General features: G+C 47.5%; 1 protein-coding gene and 1 long non-coding RNA gene across 4 annotated transcripts in view; one reads left to right on the top strand and one right to left on the bottom strand.

Moving 5' to 3' along the window:
* The window catches only part of Gsg1l (GSG1 like), a 200885-nt gene that overhangs the window by 156692 nt on the left and 22737 nt on the right, over positions 1–21456 (top strand). For all 3 annotated transcript variants that reach the window (XM_031388231.1, XM_031388232.1, XM_031388233.1), the window contains exons 4-5: positions 5114–5225; positions 18011–18178. In XM_031388231.1, coding sequence (XP_031244091.1) covers positions 5114–5225; positions 18011–18178 — 280 coding nt within the window. The remainder of the gene's footprint in view (positions 1–5113; positions 5226–18010; positions 18179–21456) is intronic.
* On the bottom strand, positions 4318–5741 carry LOC116102941. Its single transcript, XR_004123334.1, has 2 exons — positions 5544–5741; positions 4318–4634 (listed from the first exon to the last, which is right to left on the bottom strand). It is a non-coding gene; the product is annotated as an uncharacterized LOC116102941 (long non-coding RNA).

The following is a 21456-nucleotide window of genomic DNA, read 5'->3' as shown; positions in this document are numbered from 1 at the left end:
AACTATGGAGCAGAGACTGAAGGAAGGGCAAGCTAGCCTAAATATAGCTATCTCCTGAGAGGCTCTGAAAGTACCTGAGTAACACAGATGTAGAGGCTCACAGCCATCCATCCAACTGAGTACAGGGTCCCCAGTGAAGGAGTTAGAGAAAGGACCAATGGAGCTGAGGGGTTTGCAACCCCTTAGGACGAACAACAATATGAACTAACTAGTACCCTCAGAGCTCCCAGGGTCTCAACCACCAACCAAGGACTGCACATGGAGGGGTCTGATTGTTCAGGCAGCATGTATATAGTAGAGGATTGCAAATTCGATCATCAGTAGGAGGAGAGGTCCTTGGTCCTGTAAAAGTTCTGTGCCCCAGTGTAGGGGAATGCCAGGGCCAGAAAGTGGGAGAGGGCGGGGTGGCAGGCATGGGGAAGGGGGAGGCAACAGGGGTTTGTTTTTGTTGGTTTTGTTTGTTTCTTTGTTTTTTGGAGGGGAAACTGGAAATGGAGAAATTTACATGTAAATAAAGAAAATATCTAAAAAAAAAAACAAAAAAAAACCCATACCTCATTAAAAAAAAAGAATCCTTTGGACAAGGGCAGGATACAGCCTTGGGGAAGCCACTGGAAGAGGCTTGGGGAGGAAGGAGGAGGGGATGCAGGAGGAGGGGATGCAGGAGGAGGGGATGCAGGAGGAGTCGCTCATCCAGGGGGCGGGGCTTCTGAGAGGGCAGCAACATCTGAGCAAGTGAGCACTGGGCATGAACACAGGGAAAACTTTCTCCTTCCAGGTCATGGTTGCCACAGTAAAGTGTAATGATTAAAGCATGTGTTGACACACATGAGTAGTGGGTATCCAGATTGGTGGAACAGGACACAGGCAAGACAGGAGCAGAGCTAGGAAACAGAGCTATGCATGTTAGGAGACTCGGAATATCATGTGGGTGAACATCCCTCATCTGAAATTCTGGGGAGTATTTTTTTCGACCTGAGGTATTTGTGTATGCAAATGAGGTATCTTGGGAGGGACCCAAGGTTAAACAGGAAGTTCATTTTTGCTTTATCTCCTCCTCAGGCACAGTCTGGCGGTATTTTTTTTTAATATGATACTCACACCTGTGTTTTGACTGTGGCTTGTCACATGAAGTCAGGGGCAGGCTTGCTGATTGTCAGCACTGAAGAAGTTTGTGATTTTAGAGCATTTTGAATTTTTTGAATGTGTGTTATTCTCAACCTGCATAAAATAATCATTCAAAACCAGTGGAAAAAGAAGGAGCCATTCTGCGGAGGTGACGTCAGGTCCTTCCCTCACACACCATGCAACAGGCTAAACTCTAGATGGACTAATCAACGTCTACAAGGGTGTTGGGAAGATACAGGAGAATGTATTAAGTAGACACAAGAAGCAAAAGCCAGAAAAGGCTGATAAAGGACACAAGGCAAAAGCAACTTTATCCATAATTGCCAAAACCTTGAAGCAACAGAGTTGTGCTTTTATACACGAATGGATAAACAAACTGGTCCACCCAGATCTCTGAGATCGCTTCAGAAATAAAAACAAATGAGCATTCTGGCCATGAGAAGACATGGAAGGACCAAAACGCTTATTTCTTGGTGACAAGCCAGCAGGGAAGATACAGTATGGACTCCAACACCACCACATGTGGAACGCCAGAGAGGAGACAGGAAACAAACATAAGGCTGCTGGCCACTTAGGGGCCGTCAGGAGGAAGCAGATGAGCCAGGAGAGTTTTTAGAGACTTGGAACCCTTCTGGATGGCATTGAGTGGCGGGCATGTATCACAACAGAGTTGCCAGCCCCATGGCTGTGCTGCACAAACTGGAGTCATGGGGCTCGCTGTGAGTTTTAGTAACTAGCAATGTGCCCACCATGGCTCCTCCACAGGAAAGCATGTCCCACCCCAAGGAAAGAAAGTTGCCTCTGAACTGAGGGCGTGGAGAGGATTCAGGTGTGCTGGGCCTGCAAATCAAGGTCCTCTGAAAATCAAAACTTATTGCTGAAAAAAGAAAGACGTGTGCAGAGGAGACACGCAGCGGGATTAGTAGCCTGAGTACATAAAGAACTTATGTCAAGCCACAGGGAGATGGGATGTGTGTGTGTGCGTGTGTGTGTGTATGTGTGTGTGTGTGGTTGTAGTGTTTTATGGTTTGTGTGTGTGAGTGTGAGTGTGTGTCTATGAGTGTGTGTGGTATAGTATATGTATGGTTTGTGTGTGTGGTGTGGTGTATGTGTGGTTTATGTGTGAGTGTAAGAGTGTGTGTGAGGGTGTGTGGTGTATATATGGTTTGTGTGTGTGTGTGTGTGTGTGATGTGTGAGTGTGTGTGAGTGCATGTGAGTGTGTGTATGTATGTGAAGGTGTGTGTATGTTTGTATGATATGTAAGTATGTATGGTGTGGTGTATGTATGGTTTGTGTGTGTGTTTGTATGTTCTGTGAGTGTGTATGAGTGTGAGTGTGTGTGTATGTATGTGTGTTTGTATGACATATGAGTGTGTGGTGTGGTGTATATATGGTTTGTGAGTGTGTGTGTTTGGTATGAGTGTGTGAAGTGTGTGGGTATATATGTGGAGTATGTGTATGGTGTGTGTGTGGTGTATGGCTGTGTGTGAGTATATGTGTGTATTATATATTGGTGTCCTGTGGTATGTGTGGTGTGTGCTGTGTTTGTGTGTGTATGTGTGTGTCCATGTAGTTGGTGTGTAGTGTGTGAGGTAGGGTGTAGAGTGTGTGGTGTGTCTGTGAGTGTAGATGTGGTATGTGTGTATGTGGTGTGTTGAGGTTTGGTCTGTTGCTGTGTATTGTAATGCTAAGTACTGGCCGATAAGATCTAGTTGCCCTTGAATAGATCTTCAGGGATAAGGAAATCTTCGCATATACCAAGTGATGCTATGAAATCTGGTTAAATATTTATTGGTTAAATAAAGATGCTGACAGCCTGTAGCTGGAGAGGAGAGAGATAGGCAGGCTTCAGTTGCCTAGCTTGGAGTCTGAGGCAGAGTCCATGAGGAGGAGAGAGGGAGAAGGAGAGAGAGAAAGACAATCTGGGGGAGGTGGATTGTGAGAACATGGCCATGAGGGCTGGCCAGTCTGAGTTGGAGCATGTGGCAAGTCACGTATCTCGGGGTTACTGACCAGGAAGTAGACAAAATAGCACAGAGGGTTGACATCTGCCCAGCTCTAGTGCTGTGAGGCTTATTATAAATATAAAGGTTTGTGTCTGTTATTTGGGAACTAAGTAATCTAAGGTAGGGTAGAAACTCTCAAATAACTCAGGAGAGTAAGATTAAATCCAGGCTATTCTGATCTGTATAGTAATATTGAGGCAAAAACAAACAAAAAACAGAAGAAAATAAAACGAACTATAAAACAAGAACAAAACTCAAGAGAATTAGAATCTGAGCCTGTCCTGGTTAGTTGTTTTTTTTTTTTAATTTTTTTTTATTTTTTATTTTGTTTCATAATTTGTTTGTATCAACTTGAGACAATCTGGAGTCATGTGGGAAAAAGGAACATCAATTGAGACCATGCCTCCATTTCATTTGGCCAATAGACAAGTCTGTAGATTGTCTTCTTCACTGATGGTTGATGTGGGTGGGCCCAAGCCCACTGTGAGGGGTGCCACCCCTGGGCAGGTGGCCCTGGCTGATATGAGAAAGCAGGCTGAGCAAGCCATGGGGAGCAAGCTAGTAAGCTGCATTCATCCACTGCGTGTGTGTCAGCTCCTGCCTGCAGGTTCCTGCCCCGACTCCACCCTTGATAGGTAACGTGGATGCCACCTGAGAACTGTGACATGCTGGTCTCCTGTCTTCCTCTTATCATCTACCCCCTTCCTCTTTAGGACTGTCTCCCTCCTTAAGATTGAGTCTGTAGCTTGAGGCTGACCACACAGGGGGCCTCAGATATAGATATGGTCTATAACCTGCCCCCCAAGAAAAATGCAATTTTATAATAATCCCGGTGGTTGGAATGATTTGTGCCTAGTGGGCATCGGATAACAAGACTGCCTAATTTTGAGTCCCTTGAGATTCTTCACACTTGCCACAATCTCCATCTTTGGAATGAGGAAGGATTGGAGGTTCAGAGGGGTCAAGTGCTTAACCAGAAACTACACCGAGAAAGTGTGATGGAAGACAGCCCATCCCCTATTCCTCCAGCTCACAGCTTTCTAACTGGACAATTACCTATGTCATACACCGTGCATGCTCAAAGCTAAACAGTCTACAGAACATTTACTCCTGCTGCACGTGGCTGGGTCACAGGTTACCTTTGTGCCGCCGTAATGACAATACCCAGCAGAAACCTTTAGGTTTAAGGAGAAAGGATTTAATTTTGACTCATGGTTGAACTCCACTCTGGTTGCGAAGGCAGGCTGTGCAGCTCAGTCATGGGAGCAGATGTATGGTAGCGGTTGCTCACATCATGGTGGACCAAGAGGCAGAGAGCCAGACAGGCCAAGGGTGGGAATGGTTCTTCCCTGTGAGCTAACCTCCAGTTGGGCTCCACTTTCTACAGCATCCATAGTTTCCACAAAAGCACCACCAGCTGCAGTGAGAACAAGTGTCCAAAACCTGAACCAGCGGGGACATTCCTTGAAGGGTAGCTCAGACTCATACCATATACTATCCTATTAAAAAACAAACAAACAAACAAACACTGGTTGTGTTAAAAAGGAATCTGTGGTCTTTCTAACACAGGTGTCAGCACACAAGATTGCAGGCTAAAGCCAGCCCTTTGTCTGCATTGTTAAGAAAGTCTTATTGGAGAAACTCATTACTCAACGTAGCTCCCACAGCCAGTTGGATGAGTTAAATGGTTTTAAAACAGACAACATGGCCCCAGACTCAAATGTTTTCCTTTTTGGCTCCTTTCAGGAACCAGTTCCTAACACATACCTGTTTCCTTTGCTTAAACTTTGAAAGGGCTAGCCTGGATCCTCTGGTCCACCCCACTGTCTCCCAGCCTCTGCTCCCAGTGATGTCCCTTCCATGCTCTTTCCTAATACTAACAGGTCAGCTGGCAAGTGGCTGGGGTGGGTGGCTCGGGGGTGTCCTAGAGACAGAGACAAGTCCTTCCCTGGATCCTGACGCCTGCTCTGCTCTGCAGGTCTCCTGGGAATGGTCGCACACATGATGTACACACAGGTGTTCCAGGTCACCGTGAGCCTCGGTCCTGAAGACTGGAGACCTCATTCCTGGGACTATGGGTGGTCCTTCTGGTAAGTGGCCTTTGACCTTCAGGTACCAGAGTCTGAGTCATGCTGGGTATACAAAGGAATTTGTCAGGCTCCTGTGGCTTGTGAATGGCAGAAACTCATGCTGCCAAGAGCAAGGGTGCTTATTCATTGATTTGATTCAGAAGCCAGGATGAGGTAGTGTATGGGACAGGGGTGAGGGGTGGAGGGTGGGCATACACAACCAGCTGAGACTCTGGCTTGTGAAAAAAAAAATATCCCCTGCCTCATCAGTCTAAGTGAAGAGACTCTGCCACTTCCCCCAAGGCCAGAGTGTCCTCCACAAGCACAGATGAGGCCTACCTCTCTCCAGCATGGGCTGAGGTCCTGAACTTCCCTCTGATGGACCTAGTCCTTGTCTCTTTTCTGAATGGTCATGGAAGCTGGGGAATGACTTGAGAGTTGTGGTTCAGCACAAGCAGGCCAACCTGGAGCCAGGGATGAGTCCCAAGGTGTCCAGTGGCAACTAGGTGGACCACATGCTGGGTAAGCCCCTGCAGGGTCTGCCTCAGGCACAGCTGGAATCAGGAGATCTGGTGAGTTCCTCAAGGACCTGGTCTTTCCCTCTTCCTCAGTCTGTCATAGCTTCAGTCTCAAGCAGCTGCCCTCAAAGTGGTGGCAAAGATGGTTGCCAAGCACGGCTTCCCGAACAGCCCCTTATAACCAACGAGGAGCAGGGCGGGAAGACAGGGGTGGGAAGTGGGGGTGGGTCTTTTTCTGACCTTGCTCACAAAAACTCTCATTGGCTTAGCAAGAGTCAGGTTGACTATCCTTGAGCCAATGATTTCAGTACTGGGGAAATGAGAAGGATCTGATGGGCCCTGCCCGAGTCACGTGTTCCAGAGCGTCTCTTCAGTAGAGAGTGGAGAGGGCCACGAGGACACTGGAGATAATAACGGTGGAGGGCACTGTGGCTCTGGGCAGCTGTTCTCCACGGTGCCGGGGATGCAGCTGTGGTGACTAAGGTCCCAACAGGGCTTCGGGTCAATACTCAGGGAATTCAAGAAACCTGACTGGGGAATATCGCCCCAGTAGCAGAAGGGACCCTGGTGCTCAGCTACAATGAGTGACAGGCCTTCTAGCATAGTGCTCCATGTTTGAGCACTCCACAGACTTCTTAGGCCGCTGCCATCCAGGTTTTGACATGAACAGTGACTTCCTGTTGCCTAGTGGGGACCAAGGCTCAGAAAGGTGAACACTCACCCCGGGTCACACAGCTTTAATGCAGTACTAGGATTTCTCTGTACCCCAAGTCACTTAGCTGTCCCTGGATTTCACTATAGCACTGGGCTCCCAAGCTGAGTCTGCTGGTTTTGACCATGGCCCTGTGTTTCCCTTGAGCCTGGCTCCTTTGCCCATACTGCCTCCCACATAGTACCAGCTTCCTCAGAACTTGTTAAAGCCACCCACCACAAGGCTCAGATTAGGGCTAACACATTTGTCCGTGTCACAGAGGCCCGAGGGACAGGTTAACCCCATTTCTCATTCCTTGGCCAAAGGAAGCCAAGGCCAAAGGAGGCCATTTCTTTTCCTTAATGTATGTGAAGCCAGTTGTCACAGTTCTGGTCTAAGCGTCCTTGGCTCACTCCAGGCAGGGTATAAGAGACCAGGTCTGAGGGAGGAAGCCCCAGCCTCCAGCTTTAGAAAGCACGCGTCTGAGGACCCCGGAGCATTGAGGGTTCAAGGCTGCTGAGCATTCTCTGGAGGACACATGTGCTATCGTGGAAGATCCCCATGGTTAGGTGTGTGGTGCACCCCAGTCTTAATGCACTCTGAGCCGCCCAGCAGGCACCTGTGGCAGTGCTGAGGGGGGCAGACAGTGAGACATTAGGTCAGGTTCAAAGCTGATCCTAACCCTTGCCAAGTCCCTTACCCCTGTGTGTCTCAGCGTTGTTAGCTGTAAAAGAGAGATGGCCATTTTGACCTCATGGGGCCCCTTTGCTTTGTTGCTGGGTAGTATATCAATTAGTATCTACTGGGTCCAAGGAAAACTGCCTATCACCTCCTATGGCTTTGCAGGCTACCTAGGCTCTGCAGGTTGGTCCTAGCTTGGAGACTTCCATAACGATCTGGTTCACATTACTGAGGGATGACTGAGGTGACCTTGGAGAGAGCTCAGCACAATGCTGGTTAGCATCAGTTGGTGGCCGAGGTGGCTTCTTGTGCCTGGTGGCTGGTCCCTAGGAACAGCATCCTATGATCAAGCCTTTCAGGAGACCCAAGTGGAATCTGCAGCTGCACTCTGTGGGTGAGGGGCCGGTGCAGGAGCTGCAGCCCTTGGTAAAGGCTCTCGTAAACAGAAATGAAGAAGTGAGGCTGTGCTTTGGGGTCGCCCAGGCTGAGGTAGTCACTCAGGCTTGACTGATTCCCTGTGTGTGTGTGAGGCCAGCATATCGTAGCCAAACAAGGCAGATGTTCTGTGAACGACAGAGGTCGTGAAGGAAACCTCAGCCACGACACTCAGCGCCACAATGACCCAGATATCCAACTGCCCATATTTGGAGGAACACTCCAGGATGCTGTTCTCTTTAGCTGTCTCAGCTTTCCCTAGCCCACCCAGAACATGCCAGGCAAGATGATGGTGGGCATCCGGCTGGGGTGAGTAGAACCAGGCTGGGTAGAGTGAAAGGTGAGTGGGCTAACAGCGCCACTCCTGGGTCAGAAAGTTAGAGTGTGTGGAATGCGTGTCCCCAAGCTGCCCCACAGTTAGCCTCAGAGGCTTGCTGGGCCTGAACCTACCCTGATAGTCATCTCATCTCTGCCAAGCATGGACTGTGGCATAGCACTGCAGGCTCCTGGCTTGTGGCTTGTGGCTTGTGGAAAGACTTGCCTGGCCTGTGCCTAACTAGCTGTGTTGGGAGACAGTGCAGCTCAGCCAGGATGAACAGTGCCTGGCCTCTGCCCACCAGCTCTCTGCCATGACCCACTGCCTCCTCACCTGTGTGGCCCTGCTGGGAGGGTCAAGAGAGCATGGATGCAGTCCTGAACGAACATTTTTTTTTTTCAGTTTTGCTCTTGATCAAAATGCAGGGAGTGGAGGACCTTCCTGACTTAGCACACATGTGGACTCCCACCCTGAGGGGTTTCTCCGCAGACTGTAAACCAGAGCAGCCAGCCCTAGAGGAAGCATTTGGGAGGTGGTGCCTGGAGGATTAGGAATTTGAAGCCAGCCTGCGCTACATGTGAGACCCTGTCTCAAACACACACACACACACACACACACACACACCTGAAAGGCCCAGAGAGGCTAAATACTTCATCCCAGACCACACAGGAAGAGAGTGAGTTGGGTCCTTGTAAAGTTGGTCTCCTGGCTGTGAACCCCTTGTCCTGTGGACTAAGGGAGCCTTACTGTGACCTTCCTTCCTTTCCCATCTCCCTGACCCTTTGGGAGCTGGACCTGCGGCTGCTTTCTTGTTAAGGACTACTGGACACCCATTCTGCAGTCAGGTCCCCAGCAAGATCCTCTGCTGCAGCACTCTAGGATTTCTTGATGGTCCCAAGACCACTATGGAGATTTTACTGGGCTGGTTGGTGTTCTGCCCAGAGGCTGTGTGGTCAGTAGAAACTTTGGCCTTCTTTTCTGTAAGATCAAGACAGCAAAAGGAGCCGGGCGGTGGTGGCACACGCCTTTAATCACAGCACTTGGGAGGCAGAGGCTGGTAGATTTCTGAGTTTGAGGCCAGCCTGGTCTACAGAGTGAGTTCCAGGACAGCCAGGGCTACACAGAGAAACCCTGCCTTGGGGGGCGGGGGCAGCAAAGGTCTGTTGCCCACCGGTGTCCTGATGGCCGTACTTTGGAGACCCCTAGAATCTGTGGTCATTTGCTCCTTATGCTTTTGATCTCAGAGGGTGGCCTGGGGTAGGGCCCTGTCTCTAACAGTGATCCTGTGTCCTCAGTCTATAGGTGTCTGTGAGAGGCCTTCCCCAGCGCTTAGTTATTATCTACCCTCTGTGTGGGGCCTTGATGGCAGACCAGTGCCTCCAAATCTGCTCTCCAGCATGCCTTGGCATTGCCTCTGTGACTCCTGTGGGATAAAGGAGGTGGATAACACTCACCCATCGTCACAACACCTTCTCTCTTGTCCCCAAGTGTCCACTGTGCTTTTAGCCGTGAAACCAGGCCAGCCACCCCCATACTTCCCTGCAGCAGCTCAGCAGTGTGAACAGCAGACACCAGAAGTTTCCAGTCCCAGAGGCTCCAAGCTGTGCCCTGTGCAGGCAGCTAGGGGTCTGGGGCAGAACGACAGGAAGATTGGAGTTAGTGGGGTGGAGCCTGAGCCCCACCCCCACCCCAGTACTCCAGGGAGAGAGCCTGTTCTTATCTGCTTTAAATCTGTTTTCCTTTCCTCTGCGTTAACCCATTGGCTTATTCATTCCACAGTTATTTATTGAGTACCTACTGTGTGTCAAGCCCTGTTCTAGGTGCAATGGCATAGCAGTGAACCAGGTGAAGCATTTGGGTCTGCGAGGGGAGGGGTAACCACAAGCAAAGCAGGACTGCCCTGTCTAGGAGTTAGGGTGGACATGTCTCCCACTGCTCCTACTCTACATGCCTAAGTTCTTGGGTGGGCCATTGTAAACAGAGATGGAAGATTCTGGAAGTTGGAGAGAAGCTAGGAGACTGGATGGAGGAGTAGCACTTGGATGTTCCCATCCTAGAGTTGGAGCTGATGGCGTGGATGACACGGACATGTCCGAAGGCACAGAATGGCAGCCAAGGATCAGGAAGGGTCACAGTCTTGGTCACTTCTGTCACCATGATAAGCAAAAAGAACTCAAGGGAGAAAGGATTTATTTCAGCTCACAGCTCAGGTGTCTGGTCCATCCTGGGAGGTTGAGGCAGCAGGAGTTGCAGCAGTTGGTCACATCATGCTCACAGTCAGGAAGAAGAGAGCAATGAATGCTTACTCAGCTCACTCTCTCTCCCATACTGTCCAAGACTCAAGCTTAGGGAATGATACCACCAGGACGCAAGCATAGGGAATGGTGCCACCACTTTTACTCTGGATCTTCCTAAGTGACTTAATCAGCATAGTTCCCCACTGGCACACTCAGAAATTGAACAATGCCTCACAGCTATGCCTAGATACTTGTTTTTCTAGGTAATTCCAGGATCTGTCAGGTTGACTTGACACCACCTCACCAGCTATTAATGGAGACTAAAACTTCAAGGCAAAATTTCCCTGTTCCAGAAAATCCCTGTGGTTCCACACAGGGCAGCAGAGATTGAGTTGAGATGTTACCTTAGCAGGTCTCACTGAGCTCCCCCCACCCCGCCCGCTTCCCCACTTGCTGTGTGGTACTAGAATGGGGAGCCTCACACCTAGATCAGTAGCAAGCCCTCCCACTCAGTACAGTGAAGACCGTATGGGATTCATGAAAGTTGGACTCTTCCAGATATAACAAACACCCCATGCATCCCTTGGAGGCACCAGTGTGGATCCAGGGATTTTGCCCAATGGTTATTGGGCAACCACCTTCCCCACAGAGTCACAGAAGGCAAAGAGGAACAGGATGACATACCCCTGCTCATCTCTGCCAGGATATGTCAGTAGAGGAATGCTGGGAAGCCAGAAGGCCAATGTCTACCCAACACAACTCAGGAATCCTTACCACCTTGAGTGGTGCCAAGTGGGAAACTTGAATTCTTATGCTTGCTTTCTAGTTATGAGGTGGGGCTTTCATTTTTCTTGCCAGAATGTGGTCAAAGGAAGCCAGCTGAAGCACAAGGATTAAACAAGACCCAGGATCTCTGCAGAAATGTCCAAAATGAGCCAGACGATGGCTCATCCCTGTAATCCCAGAATTTGGGGAGGCAGACTCATGTGTTAAAAAATAATAGAAAGAAAAGGAAACCATATAAAGTGTGTCTTCTGGCCACAATGAAACCAAACAAAGATGGAGGAAAATCAGAAAACAGTTGCAAACTGAAAAAAACAAACTTCTCAACAGTGCTTGAGCCACAGAAGGGGCCTCAAGGAAAACTTTAAAATACATTAAATGAAAAAGGCTAAAATATAGTTCAAAAATCTGTGGAGCTAAAGTAACACCGAGAAGGAAAAAAACCAACACTGGATGATTCCTTATCAATAAGAGAAAGACTGGGACTGGAGGGGCAGCTCAGTGGCTCAGAGTGCTTGTTGCTCAGTCATGAGGAGCGTGTGTGTGTGTGTGTGTGTGTGTGTGTGTGTGTGTGTGTGTGTGTCTGAGATAGTAAGATCACTGGGGCTTCCAATCTAGTCATGAAAATATAAGCCGCATGTTTAGGGAGAGACCCTGTCTCAAAGGAACAGGCAAAGAGTGAGAAAGGGGGGAAACTTGATGCCTTCTGTCCTCTGTCTACACACTCATATACATGAGCCACTGCACACATGTGTGCATGCAGTCAGACACACTAACACAGGCACACACAAGAATGAACAAATGAACACATCTTTTTAAAAGGAGGGAAAATGTTTTAAGCCAGTAATCAAAGTTTGCACTCCAAGATTGTAGAAAATAAGGTTTAAAATAACTCCAAAAATAAAAGAAAGATAAGAGCAGAAATCAGCAAAATTGAAAATGAGCAATGGTGATAAAAAAAAAAAAGAACCAGAGAAAAATCAATGAAGCAAAAAATCTGCTTTTTAAAAAACATGACAAATAAAATTGACAGACCCTAGCTTTTTCAAAACTAAAATGAGGTACAGCGGTGACAGACCCCGAGGACATCAGAAGCATAGCAAGGACATATTACAAACGGCTCGGGACATGTGCACTTGACAATTGGATGGAACGGAGCGGAGCAGTTCTTCTGAAAGCACAGATGGGTACTTCTCACCCAGCAGGAAATAAGTCGTTTGGATATTCCAGTAACTACTAAGAACACTGAAATAATAGTTTTTAAATGTTCAAAAACAAATCTCCAAGCCCACATGATCTTACTGGGATATCTTGCCAAATATTTAAATAAGAATTAATACCTATTATCTGTCAGATAATAGAAGATGAGAGAACATTTAGCAATTTATTTTATGAGGTTAGTGTTATTCTGATACTAAAACCAGATGACAGTACAGAGAGAGAGAAGGAGAGAGAGAGAGAGAAGTTAGACTAATAGTTATTTTGAATATATTTTCAAAAATCCTTCACTAAAGAATGGAAATAGGAGTCCAGAGTATATGAGAAGTGTAAGGCTCATTGAGGAAAGTTACCCAGTAATGAAGACTTGAAACCCACTCAGTGCCATCAACCACACATTCCCAGCCAAAAGAAGGAATGCCACATGATTTTATCAACAAGCACTTGGGCTAGTTCATGTTCTAAATAATTCTCCCAAAAAATAAAGATGAATGGGAATTTCAGCTTGATAACAAAAGCTGATAAATGTCTGTAGACAGCATTGAAATAATGTTGAAGGGCATCTCTGTGATACTGAGAATACCACTGAAAGTCCTGGCTAGCGCAATTAGGTATAAAAGGCAATAAAAACCATACAGATCAGAAAGGAAGAAACAAACCACGCCTGTGTATAGATAATGATTGTGCAGAAATACCCAAGGAACATTTCAAAGGTTTTACAGACTGGACCAGTGAGCTCAGCACAGCCATAAGAGGAAAACAGAGAGTCAGTATGATTTCTATAAGCTTACAATGAAAATTTGGACAAAAACTTAAAATATAATTATATTTCTACTAGAAAAATTAAACACATAGGCTTTAGACTGATAAAGCATTTCTAGAACTCGTACACTAGTAACTGAAAAACTCCAATGAAAGAAATCACTGGTCTTAATAGTAGACCATGTTCACATATCAGAACACTGGACATAAGGGCCTCAGCAATTCTCAAAGTGGAATGCAGGTTAGATATGATTCTTATCAAAATTTCAACAAGACATACAAATACACAGGCTATTTTAAAATGCAGATGGACATGCAAAAGAAGCAGAGTAGCTAAAACTAAATTTTAAAGAAGGAGAAGTAGGGTAACTCAGTCTACCCAATTTCAAGACCTATTAGAACTACAGTAACCCACTGATATTAGTGTGTGTGTGTGTGTGTGTGTGTGTGTGTGTACATGTGTGTGTGTGTGTGTGTCTGGGTGTGTGGGGAGGTAGACACATCTATCAATGGGACAAAACACAGGGATCCAAGAGCAGACTCAAACAAATGCCCGCTTTTTGACAAATGATGCTATTTTTGACAAAAGAGCTAGTCAGTTCAGTGGAATGAGGGCTGTGTTTTCCACAAATGGTGCTGGAGCTATTGGACACTCAGAAAACCAACATTTATTTCAATTCTGCATTAAAACAGGTCACAGGCCTAAGCATAAGATGTAACATTATAAAAGTTTTAGAAAAATATAGGAGGAAAACCTTTGGGAACGAAGGCTTAGCAGACGTTTTCTTAGATTTCACTTCAAAAGCATAAAAGGAAAAAAATCAATCAATCAATCAGCCTATTAAGAGGTTGGCAAGACATGCTGCAACTATGAGTGTCTGTAATCCACACATCTGACAAAGAGCTAACATCTGATGTGGTGTTTTGAAAAAGAGATGCCCCGCCCCATAGGCTAAGGTAATTTGAACACTTGGTCCCCAGATGGTGGAGCTGTTTGGGGGTTTATGTGGTACAGCCTTGCTAGAGGTTCCATCACTGAGGGCAGGCTTTGAGGTTATTTATCTCTGCTCCACTTCCAGTTCCCCTCTCTCTGCTTTGTGCTTATGGTTGAGGGTGTGAGCTCTCAGCTAACTGCTCAGGCCTCTAGGCCTGATGCTTGCTGCCCTGCCTCCACTCTGCCATGACAGACTCAACCTCTGGAACCTAAGCCCAAATAAGCTCTTCCTTAAGTTGCCTTTGGTCATGGTGCCTTACCACAGCCACCTAATAGGAACTAATCCACTTAGTACATATAAGGAAGTGAACTCTGAAAACTAAGACCGCAGCAAGAACAACAACCCTCCCCCCCAATTAATAACTAAACTCTGGAGAAGGTATATAGATCTCGCAAACAAGCAGATGAAAAGTTCAACACCGTTAGCCATTAGGAAACACATTTAAAGCCGTGATGAGCTAGGACTATGTGTCTCTTAGACCAGCTAAAATAACATATACTGACCCAGTCGAATGCTGGTGGGCTTTGGAGACACACACATCTCAGCACCAAAGAAGAAAACTATTGATGGATACAATTTGAGTCACTCTCCAGAGAACTGCTAAGTGAAAACAGCCAGCCCGGACAGGCATGCCGTACGATTCCACCTTTATCAAAGGTTGGGAATGTCAAGATTCTAGAAATGAAGAACAGATTAGCAGTTGCCAAGGACCAGTGGAGGTCAGGAAAAAAGTGGATGTGGCTATAAAATGGCAAGAGGATGGATCCACTGTGTGCTGTAGTTCGATTATGATTAGTGAGTGCCTTCCTGATACTGCACTACAATTGCCCTAATTTTGTAATGTGTTGTAATTGCCAGAAACTGGCTAAAGATGGTATGATTCCTCCCATCTCTCTCTGTGTATTGTAGCTTCATTTGAATCTATAAGTATCTCAAAATCTTTAATTAATTTAAAATCAAAGAGTGATTAAAGGGGAGGAAGGTTCTGAGAAAATTGTAGGGTGTGGTGAGGACTGAGGCTTCGTAGAGATGGTGAGTGGGGGCTGAGGAGGTGACACTGGAGGCGAGAATAAGCAGCTGGGCTGGAGGCCTGGAGAAAGCTTGGACAGGAGGGAGGACTGGGTGGGACAGGTGCTTTGATGTTTCGAGAACAAGGGCTGGGTGGCAGCTGGAATGTGCAACGCTGGGCTAGTTTAGGGCACACTCCCTTTGAATACATGTCCTACGTAAATAGCAGATGGCGTGTGGACATGGCCTATAGGTCAGCTGCCTTTGTATCTGCTCAGCAACTTCTGTCTGCCTCTGCTCTATCCCTGGAGCCTCTGTTCCCTCTCTATAGCAGAGGCTGCTTATACCCTAGGCACCATCCCTGAAACCTAGACTCCATCCCTAATGTCAGGGTTTCATCTTTATACCCTGGGCTCCATTCCTATAGCTTTGGCTCCATCCCTACAGCCTAGTTTCCATCCCTATAGCCTTGAATCTATCACTACAGCCTAGTTTCCATCCCTATAGCCTTGAATCCATCACTACAGCCTAGGTGCCATCTCTATAGCCTTGGCTCTATTCCCTGATCCTCCCTGTCTTAGTTAAACTTCAATTGCTGTGATGAAACACTATAACCAAGAGAAAATTGGGAGGAGAGAGCTGGTTTCGTCTTATACTTCCAGGTAATGTTTCATCACTAAGAGAAGTCAAGACAGGAACTCAAACAGGGCTGGAATTGGAGGCAGGAACTAAAGAAGAAGCCATGGTGGAGTGCTGCTTACCGGCTTGCTCCTCATAGATTCTCAGCCTGCTTTCTTATACTATGCACAACCTGCCCAAGGGTGGTCTGCCACATCAATCAATAATTTAAAAAATGTACCACAATCTTATAGAAGCATTTTCTCAAGTATGATTCTCTCTTCTTAGATAACTCTGTTGTCTAGTTAACAGAAACTAGCCAAGACAATCCCTGTGGCCTGGGCTTTATCCTTCAGCCTGGGCTTCATCCCTTCAACCCAGGCTCCTTCTCTGTAGCCTAGCTTCATCCCTACAGACTAGGCTCCATCCTTTTCAGCCCTTTGCTTTGCTTGGATCTCTGCCTGCAGACTTTCTACTTCATTCTCTGATTGGGATCTTCCAGAATGGGAGTAAAGGTTTAGTTAAAGTTAATATTTCTGACTGTAAGGACTAAAAGCTTAACCTAAAACTAACATGTAAAAGAAGGTGTTCACATTGATAAGTAAACAAGGATTTTTGTCACCTGTGTCAGAAAGCCAATACAAAATAGCTGATGAGGAAAAAATCCAAAGAAAAGGATCTGGGTTCCCAAGAGGGACAATGGTGGCAGCTCCTACTGCCTCTGCTTTCTCCTAGGCCAGCTTAAGTCTCACAGATAGACAGCTCACCAGCTCAGTCACCCAGGAGAGATATGGGTTCTTCTTCTTGACAGCTTTTGAGTTGGTGTCTCCAGTTCCAGACCTAGGCCATGGGCCCATCCCTAAAGGCTGAGACAACAGGAAGCAATACTTGGATTGCCCAGGCCTAGTCAGGTGCACACCCCTCGAGGCTAAAAGCAGGCCAGAACTACACAAGCTATGGCTCTGAGAGGATGAAAGTACCATTATCAGAAGCAGGAATGGATGCTGGGCAGGTTAAACTAGTACTCCATAATTCTCCAAACAAGCTCACTTCTTCATTCTCCCACCCCAGGTTGTGAGTTTTCGTCAGGAGGCATCCCTGACTTAGCTGGCATCTCAGCTCCATTGCTCAGGAGAAACCATTTGATTGGATCAGCTTTGACCATAGCCCTGGTCCAGTCATCCTCTCTCTCTCTCTCTCTCTCTCTCTCTCTCTCTCTCTCTGTGTGTGTGTGTGTGTGTGTGTGAAACATGACACATTGCACACTTTAATGGGCCCAGAAATCCTTGGAGAGACTGACACCTTAAAAATGTCTATTAAAGACACTCCAGGCTTCTAGAAAATCTAAATTAGCTCCAACAGATGTGAGGAACCTATTAGTGGGTTAGGCATGGACGGAAATAGGTGATTATTGAAGATCCAATTGAGAAAGGCTGAATCCACAGACTTTTCCTTTACTCTCCTTCTGGAGTTCACCTAGGTTGTTGTCAAGAGGGAGGCAGAACTGTCCTGAAACAGGGGTGAGGGATGATGGTATTCAGAGACCTACAGGTGGGCTGTTGGCAGGTGGTAGCCTGGAGCTCTCAGGTATTGTGGTCTTGACAGAGAAGATATGAGCCCATAAACTGAGATCAGAAAGGATTCATCTGCCTGGAGGAAATCAGGTCAGTGGGACTGGAGCCAGGTGGACTCCCCACTCCTGGCACTAAGTGTGAGTGTAAAATCCAGATCAGAAGAATGAGGCAGGAGGCCATTTCTAGAACTGAGTCTGATTTGGGGATGAGTTCAGTGCACTCATCAGGTAGGGCAGCCAAGTAGTCCAGCTACAGGAGGTACAGGAGGAGAGAGGGCAGGTAGACAGCCAAGAGGGACATCAGAACTTCATCTCCCAGAGGGAGTGCCTATATCCTGAATCACAAAGAAGCAGGGGTAGGAATGCCTTTCCAGGTAGTGACAGTAATGACAGCAAGCCTTTCCTGAGTGCCTCCATGGGCTGGCTGGTATGTTCAAGGACCATCTCCTTTAATTCTGTTCACAAGACTGGTTGTGAGGAGTGCGTGGCACAGAGGTCAAAGGTATTTTCCAGGGGTATATGGGAGCAAAGGTAACTGTAATCCCCATGCTAAACATGCCTGCCTCCTTCAGAGTCAACTTCAGTATCTTTAGGCATCCCCACTCTAGCATCCCTGCTTCCCACCATGTGTCCATGGACTCTCCTACTTCATGCCTCCACAGCTTTGCATGTACTGTTCCCTCCTCCCAAGTCCTCTGGCCAGGACCTCTTCATCTTCCCAGGACCAGTGTTGTCATCACTGCATAACTGGATGACTATTCCCGATTCTCTCTCACTTTGCTCTCACAGTAATGGCTAAATAATGAGTCTTTGTCATAATGTGAAGACCACTGTCATTCTTCCAGATCAACATGGAGTGGAAACCAAGTCTTAGGGCTTGTAGCTATGCTAAGTAGACAAATAGCTCATGGATGGAGCTCCCTGTCCATGCCCACCCTCACTGTGGCATCTCTCTCTTGGTCTCTTGACAGCTTGGCCTGGGGTTCATTTACCTGCTGTATGGCGGCATCTGTCACTACGCTCAACTCCTATACCAAGACAGTCATTGAGTTCCGGCACAAGCGCAAGGTCTTTGAGCAGGGATACCGGGAGGAGCCGACCTTCATAGACCCTGAGGCCATCAAATACTTCCGGGAGAGGTCAGTGCACACGTGGTCCCCTCTGGCCAGTACTAGGAGTTTGAAGCCTAAGGTTTAACCTCAGTAATCCAAAGACCTCATTCAAGACTGGAGCAAATGGTCTGATTAAGGTGATCTTGGAGGTGGGACAAACTGGGTAAGATAGAGTATAGACTTTCAGATTTCTGGGCCATCAAATGATTTGTGGATAAAAGATTGCTCAGGATTTATATGACCTGATTACAGTAAACTCAAAAGAAAACAACATGTGAGTGGTAGCCATTCAGCCCCAGCTACTTCAACTGCAGTCAGAAGGAGGCTGAACCACAGCTTCCTTATTGAGCCCTGTAATGGTGCTGTGAGAAGAGATCCTGCAGTAGGGTTGGTGATGGCCACTAGAAGTTGATGACTTCTCAAGGTCAGGAACAGCACCTAATTACCCGTGTCTTCAGAAGTGATCTGGGAACAATGTAGGTGGCAACAAATAGTGTGTGGGTGACTAGATAGATAAGCTGGATACATTGATGGATGGATGGATGGATGGATAGATGGATGGATGGGTGGATGGATGGGTGGATGGATGATAGGTGAGTGCTTGGATGTATAGATGGGCAGTTGAAAGGGTAGATATGGATAAGTAGGTGAATGAGTTGATGGTTGGATAGCAGATAGATGGGTAGATGGATGAGTATATGAGATACATGAATAAGTGGGTAGATAAGGGAGTTGGTAGGTGAGTAGATGAATGGATAGATAGGTAAGGGTTGCAGAGATACACAGATGAAAGGGAGGATGGATAGATAGGTAAATCACTGGATGAATATGGATAATTGAGTGATTGGATTGGCAGGTAATTGAGTGGGTGGATGGATAGGTAGATAAGTGTGTAAGTAGAAAGGCAAATGGGTAGATGAGTCAGATGGATTGATTCGTAGAGGGAGGAATACATGGCAGTATAGTCAGGCAGATGGGTAGAGGATGGATGCCAGGATTTTAAAAGCTGAAAACCCCTGTAGGCAAGAATCCCCTCAACTGCTCTTCTGAAAGCTCTCAGAGCATCAGCCGGGGAATCCTGGGATTTGGGCTGCCCCTATTCAACCTCAGTTCAGTGGTTCTGAGTCCACCTTGTTCTTTCCTCTTATTTCCTAGCTCCATCCAAAGTCATTCCTGTAGGCTGGCTACAATCTAATGCCACCCTGCCCAGCTTTGCTGGAGTAGGAGTCTAAGAATTGCAAATATGGGCCTGGGGTTTCCACTCCCAATGTTTTCCCTGGGTGCTTTTGTTTCCCCCCAGTGCCGGAGATGGAACCCAGGGTCTCATGTATGCTAACACTATTCTCCCTCTGAGCTTCACCACTTTCCATTGAGTGGAATCCCAGACAGCCATCCAGCTATGGCTATCTCACATAGCTGTGCCAGGTCCTGTGTCTGGGCATCTAACAGCATGCTTGAGATCTCCACTGGGCACCGCTAGCTTCCTTTGATAGATGAGGAAGATGAAACTCAGTGATGCGAAGATCCTTATTTAAAACTGCACAGTAAGGAGGAAATGGGCTCAAGTCTGTGAAGTTCAGAGTCCGAGCCTATTCGGAGCTGGCCACATCCCCAAGAATCAGGCCACTTGATGGGAAGAAGCAGACTCAGCATCAAACCAAGGGATCTGCTTGTGTCTACATAGGTGTCCTGAAACTATGGGCATATCCGTCCAATGTTCACAGACAGTGTATGTGGGAGGTGTCGGGGGCTCTTATTGCAGGTGTTGGGGGGCTCTGACTCAGGAGTTAGTCTTCTCAAAGGCATGGTGCTTTCTAGAATGTCAAGGATGCACTCAGCAGTGGTGGAAGAAGGCCTGGGCTTCCTACTCACAGGAGAAACTACACTGAGCTTGCTCTCAGTGGAACCCAAGCCCATGAGCACACCTTTCCTGATTCTTCCCTTCTTCCCTGTCCCCTTTCTCCTCTCCTGTGTTTCTTGAAGCCACCTTCCAGATATGCCCTGTACCCTGTCCTTGGGTGTGGGGAGAGGGGACTGAGAAAGAGGGCAAAGCAAGACTTCCAGTGGGTGGAGCTGAGCAGCCCCAGGAGCACAGCCTCAGGATATGTGGAGGATTCGAGGGAAGGAGACTGGGCCAGAAGGCTCTTTAAAGTAGAGGCAGACCTCCTCGAGTGGAGGATGGGTTCCTGCACGATTATTCCAGATCTTTCTCAGACTTGGTCTTTCCCCTGCCTCATCCCTTCTCCCACAGGCTCTCCATGACTGCCCTATTCCAGGGTTTTGCATCTGTGGTACTCCCCCTGGGGTACACATCAATTTATCCCTCTTCCTGGTCACTTTTCTGCATGTGTGCCTTGCATACTAAATGCTGGGATTAGTATCACCTAGTGTCACTTATGGCACCCCAAGTCTCCAGGGTTGTGCTAGAAACCTAGTAGGAACTCCTGAGGTGCTTTCCGGGTGACCTGGTGGTCCTTGAGAGCCCTGGATGCTGCCTCCCTCTTGCCTGGCATTTCACTCCAGTCTCCTTATCTGCAGGTAGTGTCCTGGCAGAGAGAAGGCCATACATTCCCAGCATGCTCAGGAGCTTGTCCCAGCCCAGCATCAGTAGCCAGGAGCCGAGGCGGGCAGCCCTCAGTACTTAGGGCTGTGGTGAATAGCCTGAAGCCCCTGGTGCACCCCATTAACACTACAACTGTGTGTTACACTTTGATATAATCCATCTGGGGAAATTGTACCCTGTGCTGCCAAGTGAGCAGCTCAGACCGTGCATACCCCACCCTGGCAGCAGCTTCTCATCAAACCCCAGTTCCTGAAGCCCTGGATTGCGCAGGCTCGTGATGAGTTCTTCCCGGCATACGTGCGGAATATCACTTTGCACATTCATAACTTAACATTATGCAGAGGTTCATCAAATTTGATTTCCCTTCCCTCCGAGGAGAATGTTTCAGCTCTGCTGCTCTGTTCTATTTTCTTCCTCCTCCCACCCCCACCCCCACCCCAACCCCCCACGCTCTTTGCCTACAAGCAGCTCGGAGCACATGACTTTGTTGCATGGCTTTTGCAGGACAGCTGAGAGACACACACGGAAGGAGAACCCCTGGGAACCAGAGGGTGTTGTGGCCTGATCTGGCTCTTCACTGCTGTGTGACTTGGCTCTAGGCAGCAAACAACTCTGGGCCTGTGTCTTCTGCACATGAAGAGAATCCAGAGCCCTTGGCATCTGGAAATGCTGATATTTTGTTCCCCTGTGGTATATTGGGCTCAGGGCCTGGCATGCAAAGGCAGAGAGAGAGAGAGAGAGA

This window comes from Mastomys coucha, unplaced genomic scaffold (assembly GCF_008632895.1).
Source record: "Mastomys coucha isolate ucsf_1 unplaced genomic scaffold, UCSF_Mcou_1 pScaffold21, whole genome shotgun sequence".
In the NCBI taxonomy this organism is placed as follows: domain Eukaryota; kingdom Metazoa; phylum Chordata; class Mammalia; order Rodentia; family Muridae; genus Mastomys; species Mastomys coucha.
The sequence above is the reverse complement of the archived record's forward strand: the minus strand, read 5'-3'. Positions and strand labels throughout refer to the sequence as shown.